Raw genomic sequence first — 24875 nt, 5'->3', positions numbered from 1 at the left:
TAAAAGTATCTAGGAGTGCCTCGTGACTAAACAGTCGGTGTACACGCCTTAGGTGTGGGAGACCCGAGTTCGATTCCCGCCGGGAATTCATGTGTTTCGGATACCACGTTAGGTGCAGGTCTACGTCTCATATAGCCTCGCTGCTGAAAGGGACGTTAAACTCAACTTGAAATGAAAAATGGAAGTATCAAGGGCCATATTGAAATTAAAGGTTTTATGACCGAAGTTAATCGAAGCTCTTAATCCATACAGCTGTATACAATCCTGATCCCTCTAAACTTCAGAGACCCGAGATATACAAAGTGTTTATGACCCGAGGTAAATCGAAGCTCTTAACCTATACTATTTATAATCCTGCAACTTTTTAAACGCCAATTACAAATTCGGATCTGAATTTCAAGGTATTACTTGGAAAATCAGACGTGTCTTATTTTCAGAATATTATTATTATTTTATGAAGTTGTCACTATTTTAGAATATCCATCATACCATTTTGCACCAGTACCACAGAATGTTAATTATATTGCAAACGACATTGAAGTCTATGTGTTGAATTTGAATATCAGGTATCAAACATATAATTATTTTACCTGCATGCGTAATGAATGTATGTAGTGTAATATTATTGTTGTGTCATTGTCGTTGTCTTATATGAAAAGGAATAATGAGGCAGTTTGTTTGTGTTATCCATATGTATATCTCATCACTTATGTTCTCTTCAGGGGGAGGCATGTGGGGTAAAAAAACACCAATAATAACAATAATAATAATAATTAAAAATTTTGTTTTCTATTTATAATATTCAAACATTATTATTCAAAATAATTTCAAGTCTATGTAAACCATGAAACACAGAAGGTTGGTGTAATTTAATTTGCTAGCTGAATGTCGGTAGTGCTTTTATTAATGTTCAATGCGGAAATGAAACAAGACCAAAGATTACGAAACTTACTTCAGTGATCTTCTAAAGTTTTTCCTGATCCTTTTGAGTTTTCAGTCGAAATTGTCGAGTTGTGATTCCTAAAATTCCTTCCAGTTCCAAGAATTGGGCTTTCCTTTAAAGGCTTCTTTACGGAGGATATTTTTTTTAACGAGTTCCCAGAATAACGGGCATTTCAGTTCTCGCGGAAACCAATTTCGGTTTATTTTCAAAAATCGGCTCGGTTTTTCACTGAAACAGTGTAATTTTTCGCCGAAGCCGGTATCTGATCTTGTTCTTTAAGTACTCATTGCCAGACAAATTAACGAAGGAACAAAACATTTTTGAAAGAAAACTGAACCGGTTTTAAAATTGAAACTGGTTTGATAGAAAGTTGAAACCGGTTTTTGGTGGAAAACTGAACCGGTTTTGGAAAACGAAACCAGTTTTGGGAAGAAACTGCTTTTTGACAGTTTTCAGTACCGGTCTAGGTTTTTCTAAACACTCAGAAGCCTGCTTTTTGTGCTCACTCATCACTAATAAACACAGGAGTGAACGATATAAAAACATGATAAAAATATAAAGAAATGCCAAGGTGAATCTTCTCTACTCTTCCCTGGTGAGTCTATTCGTTTATACGTTATTTCCTTGATTTATTTTTTTGTCTCAGTTTTATCTCCCGTGAACAAGGCTCCAGGGGAGAGCGGAAAGCTCGAAACTGCAAAGAATTTTCAGGAATCATACTTATAAGTAATTGAGATGATAGGTTGTTTCTGGTTTAGCAAATACGTTTTGCAGATTTACTACATAATCCCTTTGAAAAGTAAAGTCAGTTGTAACATCTTAACGAACATTTAAGGAACAGTGTAATTAATGAAGAAGGAAGCTCTTTTTTTTATTTGTATATTGTAGTTTACACAGCTATTGATTTATTTGAGTTTAGTAGAAAGTAACCACAGTGTAGTGCAAATGAGAATTTTAGAATGCTTAAAAACTTGGTCGAAACTCATAACTCATCACTACTAGTACATTTTGAAAAACGAGCTCTTCTTTAGGTTTCCAGAAATAAAATTTGGAATTCTGGTGAAAGAAATTAAAAATAAAGGGGAGAATAGACCACAACGGCGAAAGAAAAAAAAAATATTGTTGGCTCATACCAGCTATTTAAAGGATACGTGCTGAATACCTTACCTTGTATCTAGGGAGAAAAAAAAATATCCTTGCTGTTTTAGAAAAAAGACCACCTTGTATTTGTATCCGGAAAGATAAAATAGTTATTCTTACAGTTTCGTTGTTCGCTGTCAACTTTATCAAAATCATTTAATGCGCTGCTAGGTTGGTCTTTTCTTGTTTCGTGGACTCCCTTTTCTTATGAAAAATAAGTATATTTGGTTATCGCTTCAAAAATTGTGTTTATCTCTAGTAATATATACTTTTCTGGAGGTCGTTTACACAGTTTTTGAGAGAACTAAATTTACTTATTTTTCATCAGAAAAGGGAATCACGAGGATACGAGATGGCGCTGTAAACGCTAATTATTGGGGAGCTTTGCTTTCAATTTTTATTCAATTTTTACTATTTACAATTCATTACTTTGGACAATCTTATTATTTGTTACAATCTTCATATACTGTTTTTCATTTTCAATATGCTCATGCACCGCTTATTCTTCCTTATTACATTAATAATGTGATAAACAATTATATTTAAGACAGGCAGATTCGGCCATCTTGGCACGTGCCATTTTAGTACATATTCTTATTTCAAACAATTTATATTTAAAACAAATTTAATGAAGCAGTCCACAGGGGTCTAAGGCCGGAACTTCCTTTATAAATCTCCCGTAAGGGAGATATCTGAAACTGAAAAAGGGAATGATACAATGAAAGGAACTTACATGCATATTTTCAGCCTAGCAGCGCAGTAAAGCACTTCGAGAAAATTGACAGAGAGTAACGAAACAATAAGGATAATTTTTTATATCCTCTCTAATGTAAGGTAAAATCTTTGTATCTCTAACAATAAAGGTAACTTTTTTCTTCCTATATACAAGATTAGATCATTTTATATCTAATAAAAGAATATTTTTTTTCCTCGCCGTATGCGAGAAGTATTAGGTGAATTATTAATAGATTGGGAGTAATCGGATGTCAAGTTATGGACGTCGGACTGTGAGGTTATGGCAACGTGGAAAGTAATGTCTTAATAAAAATACAAAATATTAAAGCATTAACCAGAAAGAATCTCTACCAAGAAGACGTAAAATAAATTAAAAATAAATAAATAAAGTCACGGTTTCAGTGCAAAAAACCAAACTTTGTCTGTGAAATTAATAGTATTTGAACCTAATCCATAGAATCCTAATTCATAGTATTTGAACCCAGCGTTAGACTTTGTCGGAACTAATGTATACGAAATGTAAAATTGAGTTTGATGACAAAAATAAAAATGAGTACACAACATATATGTATAGCAAAAATTAAAACTTGAAAAAGAATAGCTTTCAGTTATTTTGTACGTATCTTCTCAGTAGTTTATCATTATACTGAAGCTAAAGATGACTTGGGTATTTAACCCTTTTTTTTTAAGCTCTGGCTTATTTTTTTAAGGTAAATTATAGATTTTCAGTCAAGCAGCTACAGTATCATCCCTGTTTATCCTAGAATCATGGTTCGTACATCATTCTCTTCAGAATAGAACAGCCTTTCAAACGTTACCATTCATATTTCGCTGTCATGTCCCTGAGGCGGGAAATTTTGAGAGAATTCGAGATTTTTTCTTAAAAATATTTCCAAATTTTGAACCCCACTGTGTTAACGCACATAACTCAAAAAGAACTGAAAACTACTAAATGTGTGTACAAAATTTCAAGCTTCTATCTTGAATAGTAAGGGTGGGGGAAAATATTTACCAATGAGCCCCACAATGCTCCAGATTATTCCGAAAGACCCGATGTGAATATAATGATTTCTTGAAACATCCCTATTTATCCTAGGGTCATGGTTCGTACATCATTTTGTTCAGAATAGAACAGACTTTCAAATGGTACCATTCACATGTCTCCATCATGTATCTGAGGCGGAAAAATCACGAAGAAAGGGATTTTTAAAAAAATATATATTCCTTTCTGCTTCTTTGACTCTGTTTTAACTCAGAAATCTGAAAAATACTAAGGAGTTCACTGAATGTGTGTGCAAAATTTCAATCTTCTAAGTGCAAAAGTCGGCCCGCCAAAAAGTAATAAAAATAGACATAAACAAAAAATATTTTTAAGTTATTATGTCATCATTCGTATGTCTCAACGCAGAAAAGCATGAAACCATCCGTAACGTGCTCTACAATGCCTCTAAATTAAAAAAAAAAAAAAAAAAAAAAACTTTATTGGTACTTTTTTGGTCAAATAATGAAGACACTACTTTAGTGTTTAAAAATTGACACTAGAACTTAAAAGGGTTAAAACGAGTTATGATTATTAAACTGACAGTACATTATGTTTACTGTAATTACATTTAATTAAATGGTTCTTGTATGTGCCTTTGTAAAGTACGTGTAATGTAAATATATCTGTTTTATTATTTATTATTTAGTTTTGTTTTAATAATATGTGATTTAGTTTTAGATATTTCCATTTACAGAATGTTTTCTCAGTAAGGGTCGAATTTATTTAGAGTAATTAGGGACTTTTTCGATCATGGACCCAATATTTTTCCTGAGTTTTAAAAATATAGCTACACATTTGTATTGTTACACCGCAGAATTATCAAAAAACTTACTCTAATGTAAGCTTGCGATTATTATGAATGTGTTCACAGTTCCGGAAGCTTAAAGCCATTTAAATATATAAATCACAGTTCATTATGTTAATGTGTTGATAGCTCAAGGGAAAACATGGAATGAAATCTTTGTGTTTTACGTCCCACGGTTATGCCAAAGGAGACCGTGATGATGAGTAATGAATGAAATGATGGAATGAAGAAAGTGGGAGGAAACGGGAGAACTCCGAGGAAACCCACGCACACAGTGTTTGTCCGCCACAAAGTTCACTTGGCGGGGGCTGGGATCGAACCCGGGACCCCAAGCACCAGAGGTGAACGCTCTACCACTGAGCCACTGCAGATTTCGCTTCGTTTTCGAGGGACAAGATGTACAAGTGTGAAGTCAATTAACGGCTCATAGATCACAACTATTGTATGTTTCCAGAGATAAGTAATTGAGAACGTTATTCGATGGAGACCACAGCGCTCGTTTAAGCCACACATAAACTTCTGAAGACAGTGACCCATATTTAGGAACGTTTTGATGTCAGCAATAATATGCAGAAAAAATGAAATGAAATGAAATCTTTAAGTTTTACGTCCCACAGTTATGCCGGCTAGGCTAAAGGAGACGGTGATTATGAGAAATGAATGAAATGGTGGAATGAAGAAAGTGGGAGGAAACGGGAGAACACCAAGAAAACCCACGCACACGGTGTTTGTCCACCACAAAGTTCACTTGGCGGAGGCTGGGATCGAACCCGGGACCCCAAGCACCAGAGGTGAACGCTCTACCACTGAGCCACCGTGGCCTCAGGCTGTTTGGGAGTACTTGATCACTCTCTACCTACCTGTCTAAGAATTAGTGTGCAAGTACTTGAGCGTTCTTAAACATGGATATTTGGATAATTCACATACCAGTTCCTCAGTGATGTCGTGACCCGACTACGATAGGTCCCATAGTAGTGGAGCTGTGAACTTCTAAAGTTCACTTGTTTCACGTTTTCGGTACCCTATAGCTCCGAAACTATCCACTTTTGAGCACAGGTCCATATGAATTATTTTTATTTTGATGTTCCCAAAATATTGTGCAACATTTTTGAAACACCCTGTATGGTGTTAATGAACTACACCAACTCATGTAATAGGTGATTGCTCACATCAAAATAAAAGTTGTAGTTCGTATGAACCTGTGGAGAAAATATGCATAGTTTCAGAGCTGGAACCGCGGAAAAGGCATGGAAAAAAAAAAATACGTCGAAACGTGGTTTATTTCGAACATGAATTACCATGGAGCTGACAATCCAAAATAGCGTAAGGGAAGTCACAAGTACCCACGCTACCCAAAAAAGGCATATTTCAGCAATGTTTGAATGGGTACCCAGATGATTCCGTCCATAGAGTTCCCAGACATGCATTCAAAATAGGCAAAATGCATGACACGTCCACCGCCAACTTCTTGGTTTCTCTTGTTGGAAATAACGTGTGCTGTAGTGTAATTGTTCACGCTTTGGGACGGCCCTAGTCCCGAAAGTTTGCACTGTATACCACAGGTCCATACGAATTTTTTTTTTTTTTTTTTATTATTATTATTATTTTGATGTGTGAAATCTTGTTTTAAGAGTTCATTAAACACCTTGTTATCTTATATAATTAATGCTACTTTTGAGTTTCCAGCTGGTAGGTAGTTAAAAAAAAAAAAAAAAAAAAAAAAAAAGACACGAATCTAGTTTGTATTATAAATCTCCTTCTGTCTTATCATGTTTACATAGCCTGTTACAAATATAATGTGAGAAAGGGATAAAATATTATATCAATTAACCTTTCGACCTATCCTGTTATCCTCTTGATGATCTTATAAAGGAAAGTAAATTAGACTGGGAGGATATATATATATTTATTAGCATTTAATAAATATATTTAGAAACGTTTACAGCATGGCCGATATGCAAATGTTTTCATTTATTTATTTATTATATTTTTATATATGTCTTTCTATTTGTTGAATGGATGTGCATTTGAAGAAAATAATAATTTCAATAAATGAAGAAAAGAACCGTTATTACATTTTAATTTATGAAGTTGCTGGAGTGTGTTCATAGATTTCTTTTTATTTGTTTTTTAACTTTTACATGGAAATTTTTTAATTCTCCTTTTTCCGCATAGTATTTTATTATTATTATTATTATTATTATTATTATTATTATTATTATTATTATTATTATTATTATTATTATTATTATTAATTCTTTGAGGCATGTTAAAATATGTATCTTTTTTTTTTTTTTTTTACAACAAATGTCCTTGTATATTGTATGTATAAGACATTAAAAAAATATTCCTTTACAGACAGTAAATATAATTATTACTACTACTACTATTTTTTTAAAAAATAATTTGATATACATATTCAAAAAGGATGAACATAAAAAATAGGTCCGTATGCTAATATTGGTTTTAAGTGGGTATTTTATGACATGTAGTACATTATTATTATTAATAATTGTGTTAAAAACATTACTTTTTTTTCTGCAATTTCTTTAACTTAAATTCTCCAATTAGTGTATTTGATCTGATATTATATACGAAATCGAATTAATTTGTGCATCCTTATTGACTGAAACCATTTATTTTTTAAAAAAATTCGAAAGTAAAATAACGTTTTATCGTCATATTATGATCTACTTTTATGTATGAGAATTGTTTTTTTCTTTTAAAAAAAACATGCTATTTATTCTTTTTCAACTAAAAGAAGATTTTTTAATGCTAGATGTGTTTAATAATGATATGTGCCTGTGACTAATGTATATATATATATATATATATATATATATATATATATATATATATATAATAATTAATTTTTATTTCTTGCTTTTTTGTAACTGTATTTATTGTACAAACTCTTTTCGTATTACAGCTTTTAATATTTATGTGCTGACAAATTCAAAGCTAACAATATTTATAACGATAAAGAAATACAAAATCGTCTGCTTATAAATAATAATAACAATAATAAAAACACACATAAAATTTCGTTTAGTATAAGGGAGATTGATAAATTTACGTAATCAAGTGAAAAATACACCAAACATATATAAATGTCAAGTTTTAATAGAATCATATTATTCCCGAGATAATTACTGCTTCCTAAAGAGAAGTGAAATGAACTTTATGGTTGATACATGATTATTCTTTCATGTTTAGTATACGTCAATTCATTCAGCTGTTATTAAAATTAATATTTTTAAATTTCACTAATTTTCATGATTATTAAATTTCTTGCTTAAAACGGTCATAATAAAAACTCGTAAATAAAATACGTTGGTATTTTTTTTACGTTTTAAACTTTTTTATATATATATATATATATATATATATATATATATATATATATATATATATATATATATATATATATAAGGGAAAGGTTAATTCAATTTTGTAACTAATAACTGAGTTTGTTAAACTTATACTTAGAGCATTAAAGACTGCGAATTTGTGTGCGGTGACGCAGATTAACGAACTGGCAGTATTTTGGCTGGCATGGAAACATTTGATTCCCCTGTTTTATGTTACTACTTAAAAGCCTTGAGCAGTATTTAAGCAATTGTTTAGTTTTTCTGTTTACTTTGTTTTTAATTTATTTTGCATGCTGTATAATCAGTTAAGCTAAGTTATCTTTAACTTTAGTTGCAATATATTTTCTGTTGCTATAATGTTGCTAAATTTAGTTGAAAGGCATGCCGTCCTGCAGCTATTATTTAGCCTTTTTTGTTTAAAAGTGTTTTCTTTTTAATTCCCTATACGCTGTTTAATGCATTAAAACAAGATGATAGTTAACTTTTTTTCTTCTTCTGTTGCTTTGACATTTTAACATTATTTGTTACCCTGCTTTTTCAGTATCTGAAGCCCAGATAGGTCCTCTGATTGTCACAACAGAGGTGGTCCCTCCTACGGCCAACTTGGACACATTAACATTATCCGAGCTTCCAGAGCCCCCCATCCCAGTGTCTGAGATAGGACCTATACCCCCTCCACCAATGTTTAGTTCCCCTAGCCCCACACTCCTCCCGAAGACTGCACGTGATGATACAGTGGGAAGTGGGGTGCAGAATGCCGAACCCCTGGATCTGTCAGATTATCAGTATGAAGGTAGGTTAATCCAGCTTCAGGTCGATTTTTATCCTTTTCTTACTTCTTTCCGTTTTACACTTGTTAATAATCATTTGTTTTTTTTTGTTTTTTTTTCCTTCCTCATGGTCTCATCTGCTCCCTTTTTTCTTGTGGCACACCCTTATTGCAGAACTTTTGCCTAGCTTGCATGGTGAAGAGAGAGCAGTACTGTAGTTGGTTCAGCCATTTTGTTTATTTACATATTTATTTTTCACTTTATTTTTCTTATTACGCACTAACTATGTTATTTAAAGTAAAGTACTATTATATTTATTGTGTGTTTAATCATATTTTTTAAAAATATTTTATCACTACCACACTCATATCTTATATTCACCTAATTGTTGTAGGCTATTCGTTAATTGTTCAATATCAATATGAATAATAAGATACAAATTTTTATTCTAGAAATAATTTTTTTAAAAGTCCCAATATTTCTGATCAACTGGTAAGTGATATGCAGATGTACATTTTTCGTAGTTGTGGATGTGAATATCTTTTGCAGTAGTAGCTTTCATTGTTCTAGTTTAAAAATAATACGGAGCAGATCGTGCTCTAATTTTTCTTCTTTCTTTTTCTTTTTAATGGAAGCAGGTAACTACGGTTGCGCCACAACAAAGAAAACGAAACACATTTTTTTAAAAATACTTTTAGAACGTTTATTTGTCTGTCTTGTAGATAAGTAAAGGAAATGTGTACAAGAATCAAATTCTCTGACAGTATAATCGTTCTATTTGATTAAATAAAATAAAATAAACTGTACGTCAGTAAGTCATTCCAACTAGATGTAGCAATAAATGTTATATTTAGTGATTTATTAATTTATTTGCTTTAATAACGTGATTTAAAAGACTTTAAAGCTAGGTTTTCATGCTGCAAGGATCTTGTAGCTGTCATAAAAAAATCTTGCAACCCTACAATATTTCTCCATGTAAACTTAGTCTTGAAAGGGACATGCAACATTTTTTTCATCTTGTAAGGAGTCAAACCATGTGCAACTTTTTGGGTCGTCTTGCTTGGTACCTGCTATCGCCCTCCCACTGACATAAGTTTAAAAAAAAAAAAGTTTCGCCGCTTCCGAAACAACGGATTCTTCACTATTTGTCAACTAGAGTGCAGTGCTGCATGGGTGGAGATATCTTTCTTGCTTTCAGAAAGTTGTATTTGTAAACAGTAAATAGAAAGATAGGGTTGCAAGATTTTTTTTAATGACAACTACAAGATACTTGCAGCATGGCAATCTGGCTTAACAAAGATTGTCTGTGGTAGTAATTTTCATCAGAAAGAATATATATAATGATTATTCTTGTGGTGTAACTTATATCATTGTAGATTTTTTGTCGTAGCTGTCTAAATTTTGCACACTGTAAATACTCATTGCTCGTAGACTGCTTTGTAATCTTCATCTTTGGCCAGAAATAAAAGCATTCATTTTGTACAAACGGTATGTCTATGCTTCCGTCATACAATCACTTTTAATAGAAATGATAATTTCTTTTGCAGTCAGTAATGTAACGACGTAACATTCTGATTTTCTGTTAAACGAAATTAACATATCTATGGTATCGAAAACCGTTATCATTTTCACTGTGCCTTCCATGTATTGTTGTCAATAGAAATTAATATCATTAAAAATAATGTCATTCTTGTTAAGTGTTCTTAATTCCTTGTTTCCATGATGTTTGTACCAGCACAGGTTTATTACTTTGCTTTACAGTGTTTCTACGAAGCGCTTTAAGTGAACTTTTAGAAGGGTAAAGTTCTTTATGTGTTATCTGCTTACTTTGATTCCTCGTCTTGAAAACAGGACAAGAATAACACGGAATCTATTCAGTGAGCCGCTAAGTTTAAAAAAAAATATCCCCCTCCATCCCATCTAGGCAGTTGAATAAAATGAGCTTGGATTTGTTGTGGTCTAATGTCTCTTCCGATGATACTATGGCCTATATTTTAACTGCCATGCAAACCACGTAAGCTCCCACCGAAAGTCAAACATGCGTCTCCCTCACCAAAGACGATTTTGCTAATATTCAACTGCAACGAAGTTCTAAGTAGTTTCAGGGTCTGGACGTCTGTTACTGTGGATACTTAACTTTACTATTACTATAGAAAAGAACTCACTCTGACATCCGTTGCGGTTGTGTTTCTCGTATAACTCCATAATCTTCAAAATTGTAGCCTGCGCTGTGGTCCATGAACATAAATACTCCCACGTCAAACTGGAATAAATCGTTTACATTATTATCGTTTTGCTTCTGGAATAAAGAGTAAACTCCCGAGTATTCAAAAAGCACTAGAAAGTGAAAAAATCGTAACATGTTACATTTTTTATATTTTTTTAGTGCTTTTTGTAAAGCGTTATAATTTTTAAGCTTTTTTTTAATGCCTTGTTAGTACTCGGGAGTTTTTTATTATTATCAGGGTTGGTAAAAACCATGGTTTTTATTGAAAAAACAAAAAAAAAACGGTTTTTTGGGTTTAAACCAGGTTTATTTGGTTTAAATAATTTGCTCTATATATTCATATCATATATGGACAGAAATAAGTTTGTTTCGCCTTGATGTTATTATGCAAAAACCGGGTTATGCTGGAAGGAGTCACATAAGTCTAAAGCGGAATAAAAACTGCTTCTCGAGTTACATCCGAGAGAAATTGTCCTTCATTTGAATTCGGAACCAGGACTAATTGGCTACAAATGCGATACGTCTGCCGACTCACTCACGAAGGAATCCTGATAAAAATACGTTGTACTGATCTTTACATGCTTCTTAACATAACTGTCAAGAGTCATTTCAGAAGGACAAAAAGATAAACAGTTGCACAAGTGAAACCATTATACAGAATTACATATGGACAATTTCAAAGTACTACTGAGTACAGAAGAACTAATTTAGTTCAAGTTAGTTAACGACGACTTTTATTGGTCCAAATTAAAGAAATACAACGACTTAATTTGCATATCAGTAAGAAAAGTGAATAAAGATACGAATTATTTGAGTCCACTTTGGCTCAGACTCATTTATACATAAATAGATACCAAAGATACTTCTCATTTCACAAAATACCTCTCGTGGGGTCTGTATGACACCTCCCTCCCAACACACACACATACAAAGTACGGCATTTCGATGTATTTTATCAATAGTAAACGAAACAATATTTAGAATTTTTCTTTGATTGCAATTACATAACAATAATAACAACTACAAAAAAATCACAAAACAAACATTTATAAAATATAAAAAAGTTGCTTTTGTAGTATAATCTTTTTGAGTAATGAATGGGGAATTTAGGTCTGAATATAATACAAATAATATACGGGAGTGAAACGTGATAACCAACAAATGTGTGTTCATCAAGATTTTACAAACACTTACACTTTTACGAACATTTTTCGTTTTTTGGTTTAAACTTTTTTTGGGGGGGGGGGGGGGAAGCCAGCTGATTTAAACCATGGTTTAAACCAACCAACCCTAGTTGTTGTTGTTGTTGTTGTTGTTATTATTATTATTATTATTATTATTATTATTATTATTATTATTATTATTATTATTATTATTATTATTATTATTATTATTATTATTACAGGAGCAAAACTGTAACAATTATATATTTCGATCTGCGGAAGGAGTGTTCGCGTTCATGGCTCCAGCGCGGGCCAAAATATTAAAAGGTTATTGAGTTTTAAGAAACACACAACAGCAACGGATGCAAGATAAGCGTCTACCAGTTATTATTTACGGTTACTATTTTACTGTCCGTCAGTTTGCGTCCTTCGTTGACTGTTTACCCTGAAAAATCAAGGACTGTATACAGTGCGAATTCAACTGCACTCACCTGATCTGGATCTAATTGGTACGGTGTTATACCTTGACAAGTTTAGTATACAAATGAAATGTGCGGCTTTTGTTTTCCGGATTATGGACCATCAAATTTGGGATCAGATTTTCGAAAGAAAAAAATCAACCAAACTCATCCAATCTGAATCAAATTTGGCATTGTGATACACCTTGGCCTGCTATATAAGTTCATGAAATGTTACAGAGTAGATGCTTTTGTATCCCACGTTATGGTTAAATCAGATTTGAGATTTGGACGTAGTGGCATTTTTTCAAAACGATATTAATAAAGATTTGCAATGTGAAGGACGACTTGGGTAGCTTTACTACTCTTGCGGTGCTTCTGAAAATTCAGAAAATAGACCTAGTAAAGGCGGAGTTTTGTTATCCGCTTCAAAACCGTAACTTTTTCGAAACTTCTTTCTTTGTATGTTTTTAAACGTAGATCTATGCTTAGTAAATTTTCGAAATAGAATCCACAGTTTGCGGTAGATTCGTCCATTAGTAAGTTAATCTGTTGCATATTGAAAGGACACAGTTGAGAGCGACTAGGTGTCTGCTCATATCGGCGTAATTTTGGGGAACCCAATGAAACATAGTGATTACGTTAATTTAAAGAAATTAAATTAAATCTTAAGCGTAGCATTTCTTGAGTATGCCCTTCAGTCTAGAGGTGTTAGTGAACAGCAGACTTTGGCACTGTAGTGTATGAAGAGTTACCTCGTGGCTGTATTGTTAGCGCTTGCGCATTTGGCGCGGGAGACCTGAGTTCGATTTCTGGATGGAGGTCGTGTGATTCGGATTCCACATTAAGCTGTAGCTCTACATCTTACGTATCCTCTGAAAGGGACGCTAAACTCAAAATCCAAATCCAATCCTGGAGTACATGAAGGCTTCTAGTTTACCAGATGATACAAATTCAGCTGGTTGATGCCATAGTTTTGGCTTTTTTGACCGATAATCTGCTACTTCTCTATGAAACTACCCCGTTATTAGCCCTCACAACGCCGAAAATCTTGAAACTCGAAGTCCAGGCTGTAGGCACAGAAAGTGCAGGAGCGCCCCCGGAACCCAGGCATACTTGTAAATTAAATCAAAGAAAGTATTTCGACATTAATACATAGTATCTGTAAATAGATTTATTTTTTTGCTGCATTTGTCTCATAACGCATGTATAATTCATTAATGTTGTACTAATAATTTGTGTATTATATGGTAAGTAATTGAGATTGATCATATAATAAATTGTGTATTGCATTAAATGTAGTTTTTAATGTTATTTTTTTATTTAATTCCTCCAGAGCAAGAAGATCCACTGGGGAATGATGATGAGGATGACGTAGGAGATGATGATATTTGTCCGATGTACCTGGATTCCCGACCTGGGGTGTATAGAGTAGCGCAGCCGGATCCCATGATCGACACCTCTCGCGTGGAAGAGATTCCTGCGAAAGAACCCAAGTTCCATGCCGTGCCATTGAAGTCTGCTCTAAAGAAGAAGGGCAACGGAGGCACGCCGCAGCAAACACCAACTCAGGAAAGCAGGCCATTAACAATGCAACAGGAGCAGTCTTCGTTCAAGTAAGTTTTAACCCGAATAGTTTGTAAACATACTCTTATTTAGTGTATCTAATATTTAACCTTTTGATTATCAAGCTTATTCCTCCAAGTAAGGCCGATGGTACAGGCTGTATTATTTTAAAAATGCAGCTCAGGCTTTAGTTGGGTTAGAGACTTGAAACTAGAAACAAGACATGGAGAACGACAGATTCTAAAAATACGTAACTTCATGGTCATCATAACCGTTATCCAGGTAGAAAAGAAAAATCAAAAATCTACATATTTAACGAAAAAAATAAGTTTTCCCTTCTGTACCCGACAAACTAGATACACGGTGCACCTGAAATGTGCATAAATATATACCATGGGATGTTGGGATTAGGTTCTAATTGTACTATTGTCGTGTGAGTGTAGCTCTTAACAGAATAAATTGTTTTCGGACCAATTTCTAGAGAAATGCAGAGCTGCACACAGTTACCCCCTTGTCTCATTCCATAATTAGCGTAGAGGCTTGAATCAAAAAGCAATGCACACAGAATGGATTAAAGATTCCGAAAATGTATAAATTCCTGAACATTCAACTAAGCATCGCCTCAAGGAGTACGATACTTTTTAAACGAAGAAAACGGGGTTTCTACCCTTATACCCAGCAAATCATTGGACTACGCATAGGAAATATGCGGAAATACTTTCCCGGAATCTTGGAAACGGTATGTTCCTTCATAGGAACTAACTTCTAGATTTTTTTTTAAACTTTTTTTTTTGTCCATAACGCATAAAAACACACACACAACGTTTTATTTAAGCGGTTTCGCATCGAAGTTTGCTACACAAAATCCAGAAAATGCTATGCAAACGAGATATTGTATCACAAAATGCGATGCATCTACGATTATAGTTTAGTACCGAAGTGGCTATTTGTGTAACAGAAAGCTGTCATTGTTTTCCTTTATGACAGAATGGCTCTTTTTCGATCTTGCACACAGTTAAAGCTCAGTGACAAATCCTCGTGAGAACGAGACAGTTCTTTTTGTGTCTGTTAGGTTCTCAAGAACATAATGTAAACTGTCTGTGAAAGTGACGACAGAGACCATATCCACTTGAATACTTTATTCTATCTGTAGTGAAAGCGACTCAATTGACTCTCGAAATCCAAGATCTTAGTTTACTTTTTGGAAACTAGATTAGTAGCTAAAATACGGGACTTTCTTCTGCCCTAGTTGTTTCATAGCATTGGCCCAGAAACATAATTCGTTTAGCTATACTCTCTTCTTGTACGCTGATATGACGAAGGAAAATTAGTGTTCGGTTTAAAATAATAATAAACTGAATCCCAGCAGCATAGAATGTAATATGAGTTAGAGAATGAACATTTGTGTGCAATTAAGTTATTTTGCTGTCGTAAAACTGCAAGTTCGTTTCGTGAACTATGTAATTCCAATTTCTCGTATCTTGAAGTCATTCAAATTTAATTTTAGAACATTTCATATGGACACATTCAAAATCAGTTACCAGCTTAGAGAAATTGTAGAATGTCGAAGTTACAGAATTTTAAAAATGTTTTCTTCGCTGTCGAAAATGCTTTACAAAACAATTGCGATGAAAATTTAATTTTGTTTCGCAGTTTGTCACGCAAAAAGGAAACAAAGTTGATACATAAAAACAAGGAAACAGGAACTTTCTCGTATTTAATTTCGAGACAGACATGTGTTTTGGTCCTACAACGATAACAGCAATAAAATGCATGTATTAACAACAAAATTAAGCCAAAAAATATAGAATTTGAAAGTGAATTACGAATAATGGTAAAATACTTATTTATATCAAAGCATCTGTAAAGAGATAGTCAGTACCGTCGGTTTTAGCTGAAAGTATCAACAAATAGATACCTGGTAAACAAAAATTTAATGTACTTTAATTGTGTTGTTTCTATGTTCCCTCTTATCTTCTTCAGCAAATCTGCACAAGTTACGTACAATCATCTCACTTCTGAGAATATTATCTTGAACTTAATTTTGTGCTAGTTTGTAGAAATCTTGTTCCTTTCTAACACTAACTTTACATCTAACGTTAGTTGTTAATTGTACGTTAAACTATGATCATTACACAACGGATTTGTTAATATATATATATTATGTAGTAAATATTTAGCCAACTTATTAGGAAGTAGCAAATGTCTGTGATGATTTTGAGTGTTTCACAAATGGGTTACAAAATTACAGCCCGCGAGTTAAAGACCTCTTCTCTAGTTCGTAATTTGTCAGCATGTTTACTTAAAACATTAATTAGAATTAGAAACGAGTTTTAGGAATCGTAATTAGCAATCTCAACCTTCGTCATTCTAAGGGAATTGAATAGTTGAGTAGTCACGTAATATCATTTGGACCTCACTCACTGTAAATCTATTATAAAGTCATACGAAGTCGAAAACTTAAAAATTTTTCTGTATTTCTTCTTTAAATAGTTGATCATTTCGGAAAGAAATTTCTGTATTACCATAAGAATTGAGCTAAGATCAGCGTCGTGAAAGCATGACTGTGAGACTACAAATGCCAGTTGTACGCGGCTCATAAAACAAAGTGACGAATATGCTTCCTAAACATTGACCAAATATAATCCCAAAAAACGCATAAGAAGTAATTGATTTTCTTCATCCTGTTCTGCAAACCAACGGCATATTTATGTTATTACCAATAGATAACGATGGTAATACAAATTCCAGTGTTAAGTGGAGAAATTTTGGGGCTTCTATTTGTCAATGATACCATTAGTTAGAAATGTCTTTATTCATAAAATTTTGTTATAAATGTCCATTATTATTGAGAGTCTTGACTATATAGTTAACATAGCACGCTCAGCACGAGAGACCTGAGTTCGATTCCTAAAGGGAGCTCATGTGCTTCGCTTTCCACGTTAAGCATCATATCCACGTCTCATACGAGTAAATTCTCTCAGTGCGGAAAGGGACATTAAATTACAAAGACCAAACGAATTATTGTTGTGTCATATTTTGTTGTTGAAGTTTTGGAGGATATGGATATGTGTCCGCAAATCAAGTCTTCCAAAGGTACCGTAATATCGAATTATAACAGCAAAACATGGACTTTTTAATTCGTTAAGTTTCATATTTCTATGAAATTTGGTTCTCTTCGTCTTTTTTTTTTATTATTTATTTATTTATTTATTTAGCTGCTGTCAGTTTTTCGGATCGTTGTCCTCCACCTGTTGTTTCTATATTGTATCATATCCACTGTGACACCACACTGTACCATACCGTTCTTAACATAATCTCCCTACTTTGGCCGGCTTCAAGTTAGTTTCCCCATTAAGTTCTACAACATCCACTCAGTAATTTACGTATTTCAGATGGCTTCTTCTTACATATCCAAAGCATCTCAGTCTACTTTCTTGCAGTTTTTCTATTACTGGTCTCACCAAATTGATCATTGATTCCCTAGCACATTTAATGGTGATGTTAATAAAAATATTCTTCATTATCAATACTCATGATTTTGAGTGAGTGCAGATGTAATTTGCAGTTGCTATTTCTTAAAAGCTGACGCTTTCTCATCTTACACAAAGTATAATTTTCCCATTATACGTGCACGTTGCGTAATATAGTAATTAACGCTCGGTGAAATTGTACATGGATGATCAATTTTCCTGTACCATGATCACTTCCTTCCATAACCATCACAAAGCTCAAATATTAATATTGTGATTTAATTTACCATTATATATATATATATATATTCATATTATATATATATACCATTATATACCATTATATACATATATACACCATTATACCATTACACCATATACCATTATATACATATATATACCATTATATATATATATATATATATATATATATATATGGGATATATATAGGGTGTCCCAAAAACAATGGCGAAAATGGACAGAGACGGAGCTAGACAGCTTCAAATGTGAGGGGAAATTAAGTTCACACCTTCCAGCGGAATAGTGATAGGAAACTGGGAAAGGGGTTCAGAAAGACATAAAAATCATATCGGCTTGACATGTTCAACACGTATTACATAACTACGGCAGGGGTAATGAAACGGTGTAGTAAAGATGCAAACAACGCAGAAGAAAGTTGTTATCCATGACACGATTGCACGCACATCTACAATGGGAGTCAAAGCAAAGATCACTTAGCATGGTTGCATAATCTCCGGGGGCAATGGAAAATTGTATACCAGATAGAAACTTGCAGGGAGAGGGTAAACAAATGTAATTAGTCGTGTCGTGTGATGAAATAACAGTAAGAATTCACAACGACGTATTTGTAACGTGGTATCCTATACAGAGTAGCTCCTCAAACTACGTGCTAATAATAGCATACGTGCTAACAATAAACGTACCTACAGATATTCAAAATGCTGTCGTCCCCATCTATGCAACGTGCCAATCGCGAGTTTCGAATGCATTCTATCACTCTCGGTGTGTTTCGTAACTGTTCACACCCATCTTCAATGCGGTTTTGTAAATCAGCAGGTTCCTTTCCCTAAGTGTGAAGTTCCTTTTCCCCCCATTCGAAGCTGTCTAGCTCCGCCCCTGTCCACTTCCGGACTTTGTCATGTAACCTTTTTTTTCTTGTTTTGGTGACGGGAATCTGTGGTTTCATATTTCACCATTACTTGTGTCTCAAAAGTCCGCTGACATAGGGTAACTCTGTTATTATCAGAGTTACAACAAAATGTAAGAGGAAAAAAACATGTCCAAGTATGATGTTTTCAATCTAAAATGAAGTTTTTTTTTTAAATTTTTTTTTAATCGGACGAACCTTTTAGGCTGTACACTCTTTATGCTCCCAATGTTAAATGAAATGCAACGTTGCCATTTACCTGGACCCAGAACATAAGTGAATGAAGTTACTTCTTTACGTTAACGTGTCGATGGCCAGCTGCCATTTCAAACAGTAACTTCATTTACTTATGTTGTGGGTTTAGGTAAATGGTAACGTTGCATTTTCATTTAAAATTGGGTGCATAAAGAGTGTACAGCCCAAACGGATCATCCAATTAAAAAAAAAAAAAAAAAATCCTTCACTTTAGATTGAAAACATCATATTTTGAGATGGTTTCTCCTCTTACATTTTGTGGTAACTCTGATAATAACAGAGTTACCCTATGTCAATGGACTTTTGAGTCACCCTGTATATATGTAAGTCCACTGAGATCGATTCTTAATGGCAGATAAACTCAGAGTAACACCAATACATACGAATAGTTATACTGCGCACCAGGGGCGTCATTTCAAACTTCGCTTGAGAGGGGCAAGAGCACCACCGACATAAGGCTTTCGCGTTTTTTTTACTAGTATATTAGTAGAGAATCGATTAAAGTATATGTATTCCCCGAACTCTTAGGGGGGCCTAATTGTTCCCTCCTGCTACCTCTAAATGACACTCCTGCTACGCAGACAGCATAGCAATTTTTGTTTCCATTAAGGTTAAAATTTCTAGTAATTCTGTATTGGATTTAGATTTTTTTCAATAATGTCTTACAGTGAAACTTGCTTATAACGGGATTATCAAAAATGAATAAACTTTTCAGTTCCAACCAAAAATTTGGTATTTCATATGAGAAGTGCAATCCGTCCACCAGAAACAAAATTTGGGACCATCATCTAATAACTGCTTCATGGTATCTTTAAAACTGTTAATAGTGTCAGAAATAAAGATTAATTCGTTTTAAATTTCGCGTAGAAAAGTTTAGGATTGGTCTTTAAAATAAAAAGAAAAAGAAATGAAAATTATTTTACTGTAGCTGTATGTTGAAATATACCATTTAATAAGAATGAAAAATCTTACAGAAGTGAAACTTACTTACTTAATTCTTTGTATTGTATTTATATAGTCTAAGGTTACCTTAGTAGCTAATCTGTTAAAATTAGATTCTGCAGTTCCTGTAATCACTTTTGATTTAATGTAGAAGCTACTGTATTTGAGGTTGCAGTATTTCGTAAATTTAAAGGTAGTAGAAGAACTAAATATCGCTTCTATTTTAGTTTATGTATTGTATGGAACTAAAACCTTTTTTTTTTTTTTCGTGCTTCCATTCGGTATTATAGAAAAATCGGGGAACACTGAACTTATATAAATTTGTTCACAAGAAGTGCAGACAGCGTTTCATCAATGTCTTTTAATATTCTTCAACACAGTTGTAAATTATCAGTCGTAAATTTGTCAGTTGTAAATTATCAGTTTTTATATGTTGACTGGGTATGCCCTCCCCACTGGTCTGTAGCTAGTAGATGCGCTTTCTGTATACGTGGTCCTGGATTCGATTCCCGGCGGGAGAAGAAATGAAAGGAAAACTTTCAGTTTTATGTCCCACGGTAATCCCGGCGAGGCTAAAGGAGACGGTGATGATGACACATTAAGGCAGTGGTGGAATGAAGAAAGTGGTACGAAACGGGAGAGCCTCAAGGAAACTCACACGCACGGTATTTGTCCACAACAAAGTCCACTTGACGCGAGCTGGGATCGAACCAGGGACCCCACGCACCAGAAATGAACACTCTACCACTGCGGTGTGAGAATATTAAAATCTGAAAAACACATCACGGTTTTTCGAACTCCATCTGAAGCTGTAGGTCTACGTCTCAAGCAGCCTAACCACAGCGCTGAAAAGAGACGATAAGATGCAACAAATTACTCTTTGTTAATTTCATAAAGAAACAGATATTTATTGCTACTTTTGCGGGAAATCAGATGAGTTCGAAAATTATTTTCTACTTAGGGTTGAAGCTATTTTCAGCATTTGTGAGAAAATCAAAATAATTTTGTTTCCACCGGTTTCGAATTGACCTTAGTAAACGTAATTGCATCTTTTCTGTTACTATTATGGGGGCCGCGGTGGCTCAGTGGTAGAGCGTTCACCTCTGGCGCTTGGGGTCCCGTGTTCGAACCCAGCCTTCGCCAAGTGAACTTTGTGGTGGACAAACACCGTGTGCGTGGGTTTTCTCGGGGTTCTCCCGTTTCCTCCCACTTTCTTCATTCCACCATTTCATTCATTACTCATTATCACCGTCTCCTTTAGCCTAACCGGCATAACCGTGGGACGTAAAACTCAAAGATTTCATTTCATTTTTTCTGTTACTATTATCATTCATTCTTATGAAAATTCTAATAAGATTTTAGCACGATGTGATTTTGATATTATAGTAGGAAAAGGAAGATGGTTAGCTTAAACAGTTTACTAACTACTACTGCTTGTGTTTTCTCTATAAAGCTATTGTAAGATTGGTTTTGTGAAACGTAAATCGGATTAGGAAATGTCGCAAAGTTTCCCGTCACGTGTTCGAGTAAGCTTGTGATATCTAAGGGTTTTCTGCTTTAGATGAGCGTTATAAATAAATTTTAAATTAGATTAGGTGGGAGTTCCGGCAGTCTGGAGATTGATTCGAAGCTTTGCTAGTTTTTTATGTTAGCCTCCTAGTATGTCATATGATTGAGTTGTCTGTGGCTTTAGGCTGCGCAGGTTCGAATCCATTATACGACATGGAGGTCATGTATTGACCTTTTACTATTAATTTCATTTCATTCATGTCTTATCTTAATGTTCCGATGCTGTTTAAATCCAAATTCAGCCCCTTTCCCCCTTCATTTTTATTTCAAACTGTGGTCCTCGACATCTACGATTATACTTATCGTAGATTAATCCAGAAAAAGATCTAAATAAAACTTAAATTTAAGTAAATTGGATATCATACACTATAATTGATAATTTCAAACAGGTGTAGCTTATACAGATAAAATAATAGATATAAAATAATTAAGGGAAAATGATTTTTAATTAACATTTTTTTAAAATATAAATGAGATTAATTGAAATATCTAGGTTTACGTCCTACGATTATGCGCTTAAATTAAAGGAGATAGTTATCAAGGATCTTATAAAATAGAGGATCTGCCCTTACCAGAAAATCTTGAAGCCATACGTCACAGTTTTGCCACCCCTACTCTGCCCACTCCGCCCAATAAGATCGCAATGTTTTGAGCCAACAATCATGGCGGAAACGAAAGTAGCCAATTAGACGATGCCGAAAACGAGAGTAGCCAATCAGTTTTGCCGATGCTCGGTTGTTTTTTGGCTTCATTAATTTAATAGGATGAAGATACATATAGGCAGATCCTCTATTTTATAACATCCTTGATAGTTATAGTGTTCATAATAAAATGTGTGAATAAAAGAAGTAGAAGGAAAAGGGAGAATCCGGAAAATACACACACACCAAAACAAAAGTGAACTACTGAGCCACAGCGGCCCCTTTTTAAAAATACAAGTTCACAGGTATGCTCGAAACACACAAGTTTGCTTTCAAGGAGGACAAGAATAGAGTGTTTTGTAAAACAACCTAACTAATAAAAACGGTCCAGAAATGTTGACATAGTGGAAGTCAACCTTTAGACTGTACGTAAGATTATCCTTCAAATTTAATCACCATATTCATTCTGACTTTTGTGTTCAGCTTATATGAATGCTTCCTTATTTTATAGCTTTCGATTTAATTGACCATAAGGCCTGCTATAAACTATAGGATAGATGATAGGAAATCTCGTACGATTTTTCCTAGAGTCAAAATCTCAACGTGTATGAAATCAGATCGCATGTCATTTCCTATGTTCTGAACGATCTTATGAGATTTCACTTATTTAGAGTACGCTCTGTTTCGGAAAGCAAATTCGTAAGATTTCGATTTAAGCCACATCAAGTGAGAGAAAGTATACTTCAATATATATACTTCAATATATATATATAATATGCAATTCAATAATTGACAAACATGGGCGTAGTATCCTGGTGTTAAAACTTCGTTATACTGATTTTGTTTCCCTCACTCCTATCTTCACGTTCAAAGTTTTATATATATATATATATATATATATATATATATATATATATATATATATATATATATATATATATAGCAAGATTGCTTCATTTCTTTTTATCAATTATAAAGTTTGCCGTGATAAAGTTAACAGACAGCTAATACATATTCCTCTACGAACAAAAGACAGATAATGAACGTGTGTTGCAGCATGAATAAACGAAATGAAAAGGCAGAAGTATGATATAGCAACATTCATTGTTTGATTTTAAACTTTGCGCTTCTATCTAATCAATAGTATTGTTTCTTGCGTTGGAAGATGCGCATAGCTTATTTAGTGGATGAACTCTCATTGGTTACTTTTAAATCGCTATTATTCTCGGCCAATCGAGTACATGTGTGAAAAATGGCTGCCATATCATGCCTGAATAATAAAATAATGTAATAGAAAATAGAATGAATTCCAATTATATTCAGAAAAAATAAAGTTAATGATTAAACGGCCTACTAGTAGTAAGAGAATATTGTTTTGTGTTGCGATTATAATCTTTTGTTATTGTTATATTCTTATTAGTATTTCATTGTACTTATTCGTTACTATATAGTAATGCAAAAGTGAAGTTGATAAAGAACAAGAAACATTACATTATTAAAACACAATATTACGAATGGTTTTGTAAATGACATAAATTACATTAGAGTAAAAATAATAAGACTATCCATGGCTTTGGATTGATTATTTTGACAAAAGAAACATTGACCAAAGCTTAAAACACACTTTATTTTAAATTGTAATAACGGTTTTATTATTATTATTTAAAATAAAGTGTGTCTTAAGCTTTGGTCAGTGTTTCTTTTGTCAAAGTAAAAATAAACTATAATATACTTCACGGTAATATTCAATAAGCATTCTATTCAGTCATTAACTAATTTCCTCTAAATAGATTTGAAGCTATCATCTTTCTCCGAATACTCCGGAACGAGTGCATAATACCAAAGATTATGTGCAATAGTCAATTAAATTGAAAGTTATAGAATAAGAAAGCGTTCATATAAGCTGAACACAAAAATCAGAATCACTTCTTAAATCTTTCCTTACTCCCGATATTAGTCGAATTTTTGGTATCGAAAAACGTAGCGTTGACAGATACACAACTACGTGGCTGCACTCTGAGCAGTCTCATGTGTTGTACAACGGCCTAGGCTTCAAAGTCTATATGGAAACTTAATTACAGCCTGCTGGCACTAGAAGAAACCATTCATTTCACAGTTTGTGTGTATACTACCCAGGGCTGGATTAAGAATGTCAGAGGCCCTGAACACAGAGAGAATTTTGTATTCCAATATATATGTAATTGAAAATATAAACAATAATAAAGCAGAAAATGAAATTTGATTTATCGAAATTAAACAAAACTCACAGTAAGATGGAAAATATTTATATTTATATATATATTTCCATTTTATTTATGTTAGAAAAACTTCTAATTTTTTTTTTTTTTTTTTTTTTTTTTTTTTTTTTTTTTTTTTTTTTTTAATTGCAAAGTTTTTGACCATATTCTTAATCATTATCGCTATCGTTACTGTTAATATTTCTACTTCCGCCAAGAGCAGATGTTTTTGATGATTTGTTTTCCATTGATGTTGTACAGAAAATATATACATTTTACAAACCATATACAAAGTTTCCTTTGGTTTTATATAGGCTATGTAGGGAAATTTTCTCCCTTTTCGATTTCATGACCCTTGGCTGAGGTGTGC

General features: G+C 33.4%; 1 protein-coding gene across 7 annotated transcripts in view; it reads left to right on the top strand.

The window, feature by feature from the left end:
- LOC145675432 (phosphatase and actin regulator 2) overlaps window positions 1-24875 on the top strand; it is an 850331-nt gene that overhangs the window by 786340 nt on the left and 39116 nt on the right. For all 7 annotated transcript variants that reach the window (XM_081745850.1, XM_081745845.1, XM_081745844.1 and 4 more), the window contains 2 exons: window positions 8578-8829; window positions 13991-14270. In XM_081745850.1, coding sequence (XP_081601976.1) covers window positions 8578-8829; window positions 13991-14270 — 532 coding nt within the window. The remainder of the gene's footprint in view (window positions 1-8577; window positions 8830-13990; window positions 14271-24875) is intronic.

The sequence above is a fragment of the Thermobia domestica genome, chromosome 18 (genome assembly GCF_964235325.1).
Source record: "Thermobia domestica chromosome 18, izTheDome1.hap1.1, whole genome shotgun sequence".
Classification (NCBI taxonomy): domain Eukaryota; kingdom Metazoa; phylum Arthropoda; class Insecta; order Zygentoma; family Lepismatidae; genus Thermobia; species Thermobia domestica.
The sequence above is the reverse complement of the archived record's forward strand: the minus strand, read 5'-3'. Positions and strand labels throughout refer to the sequence as shown.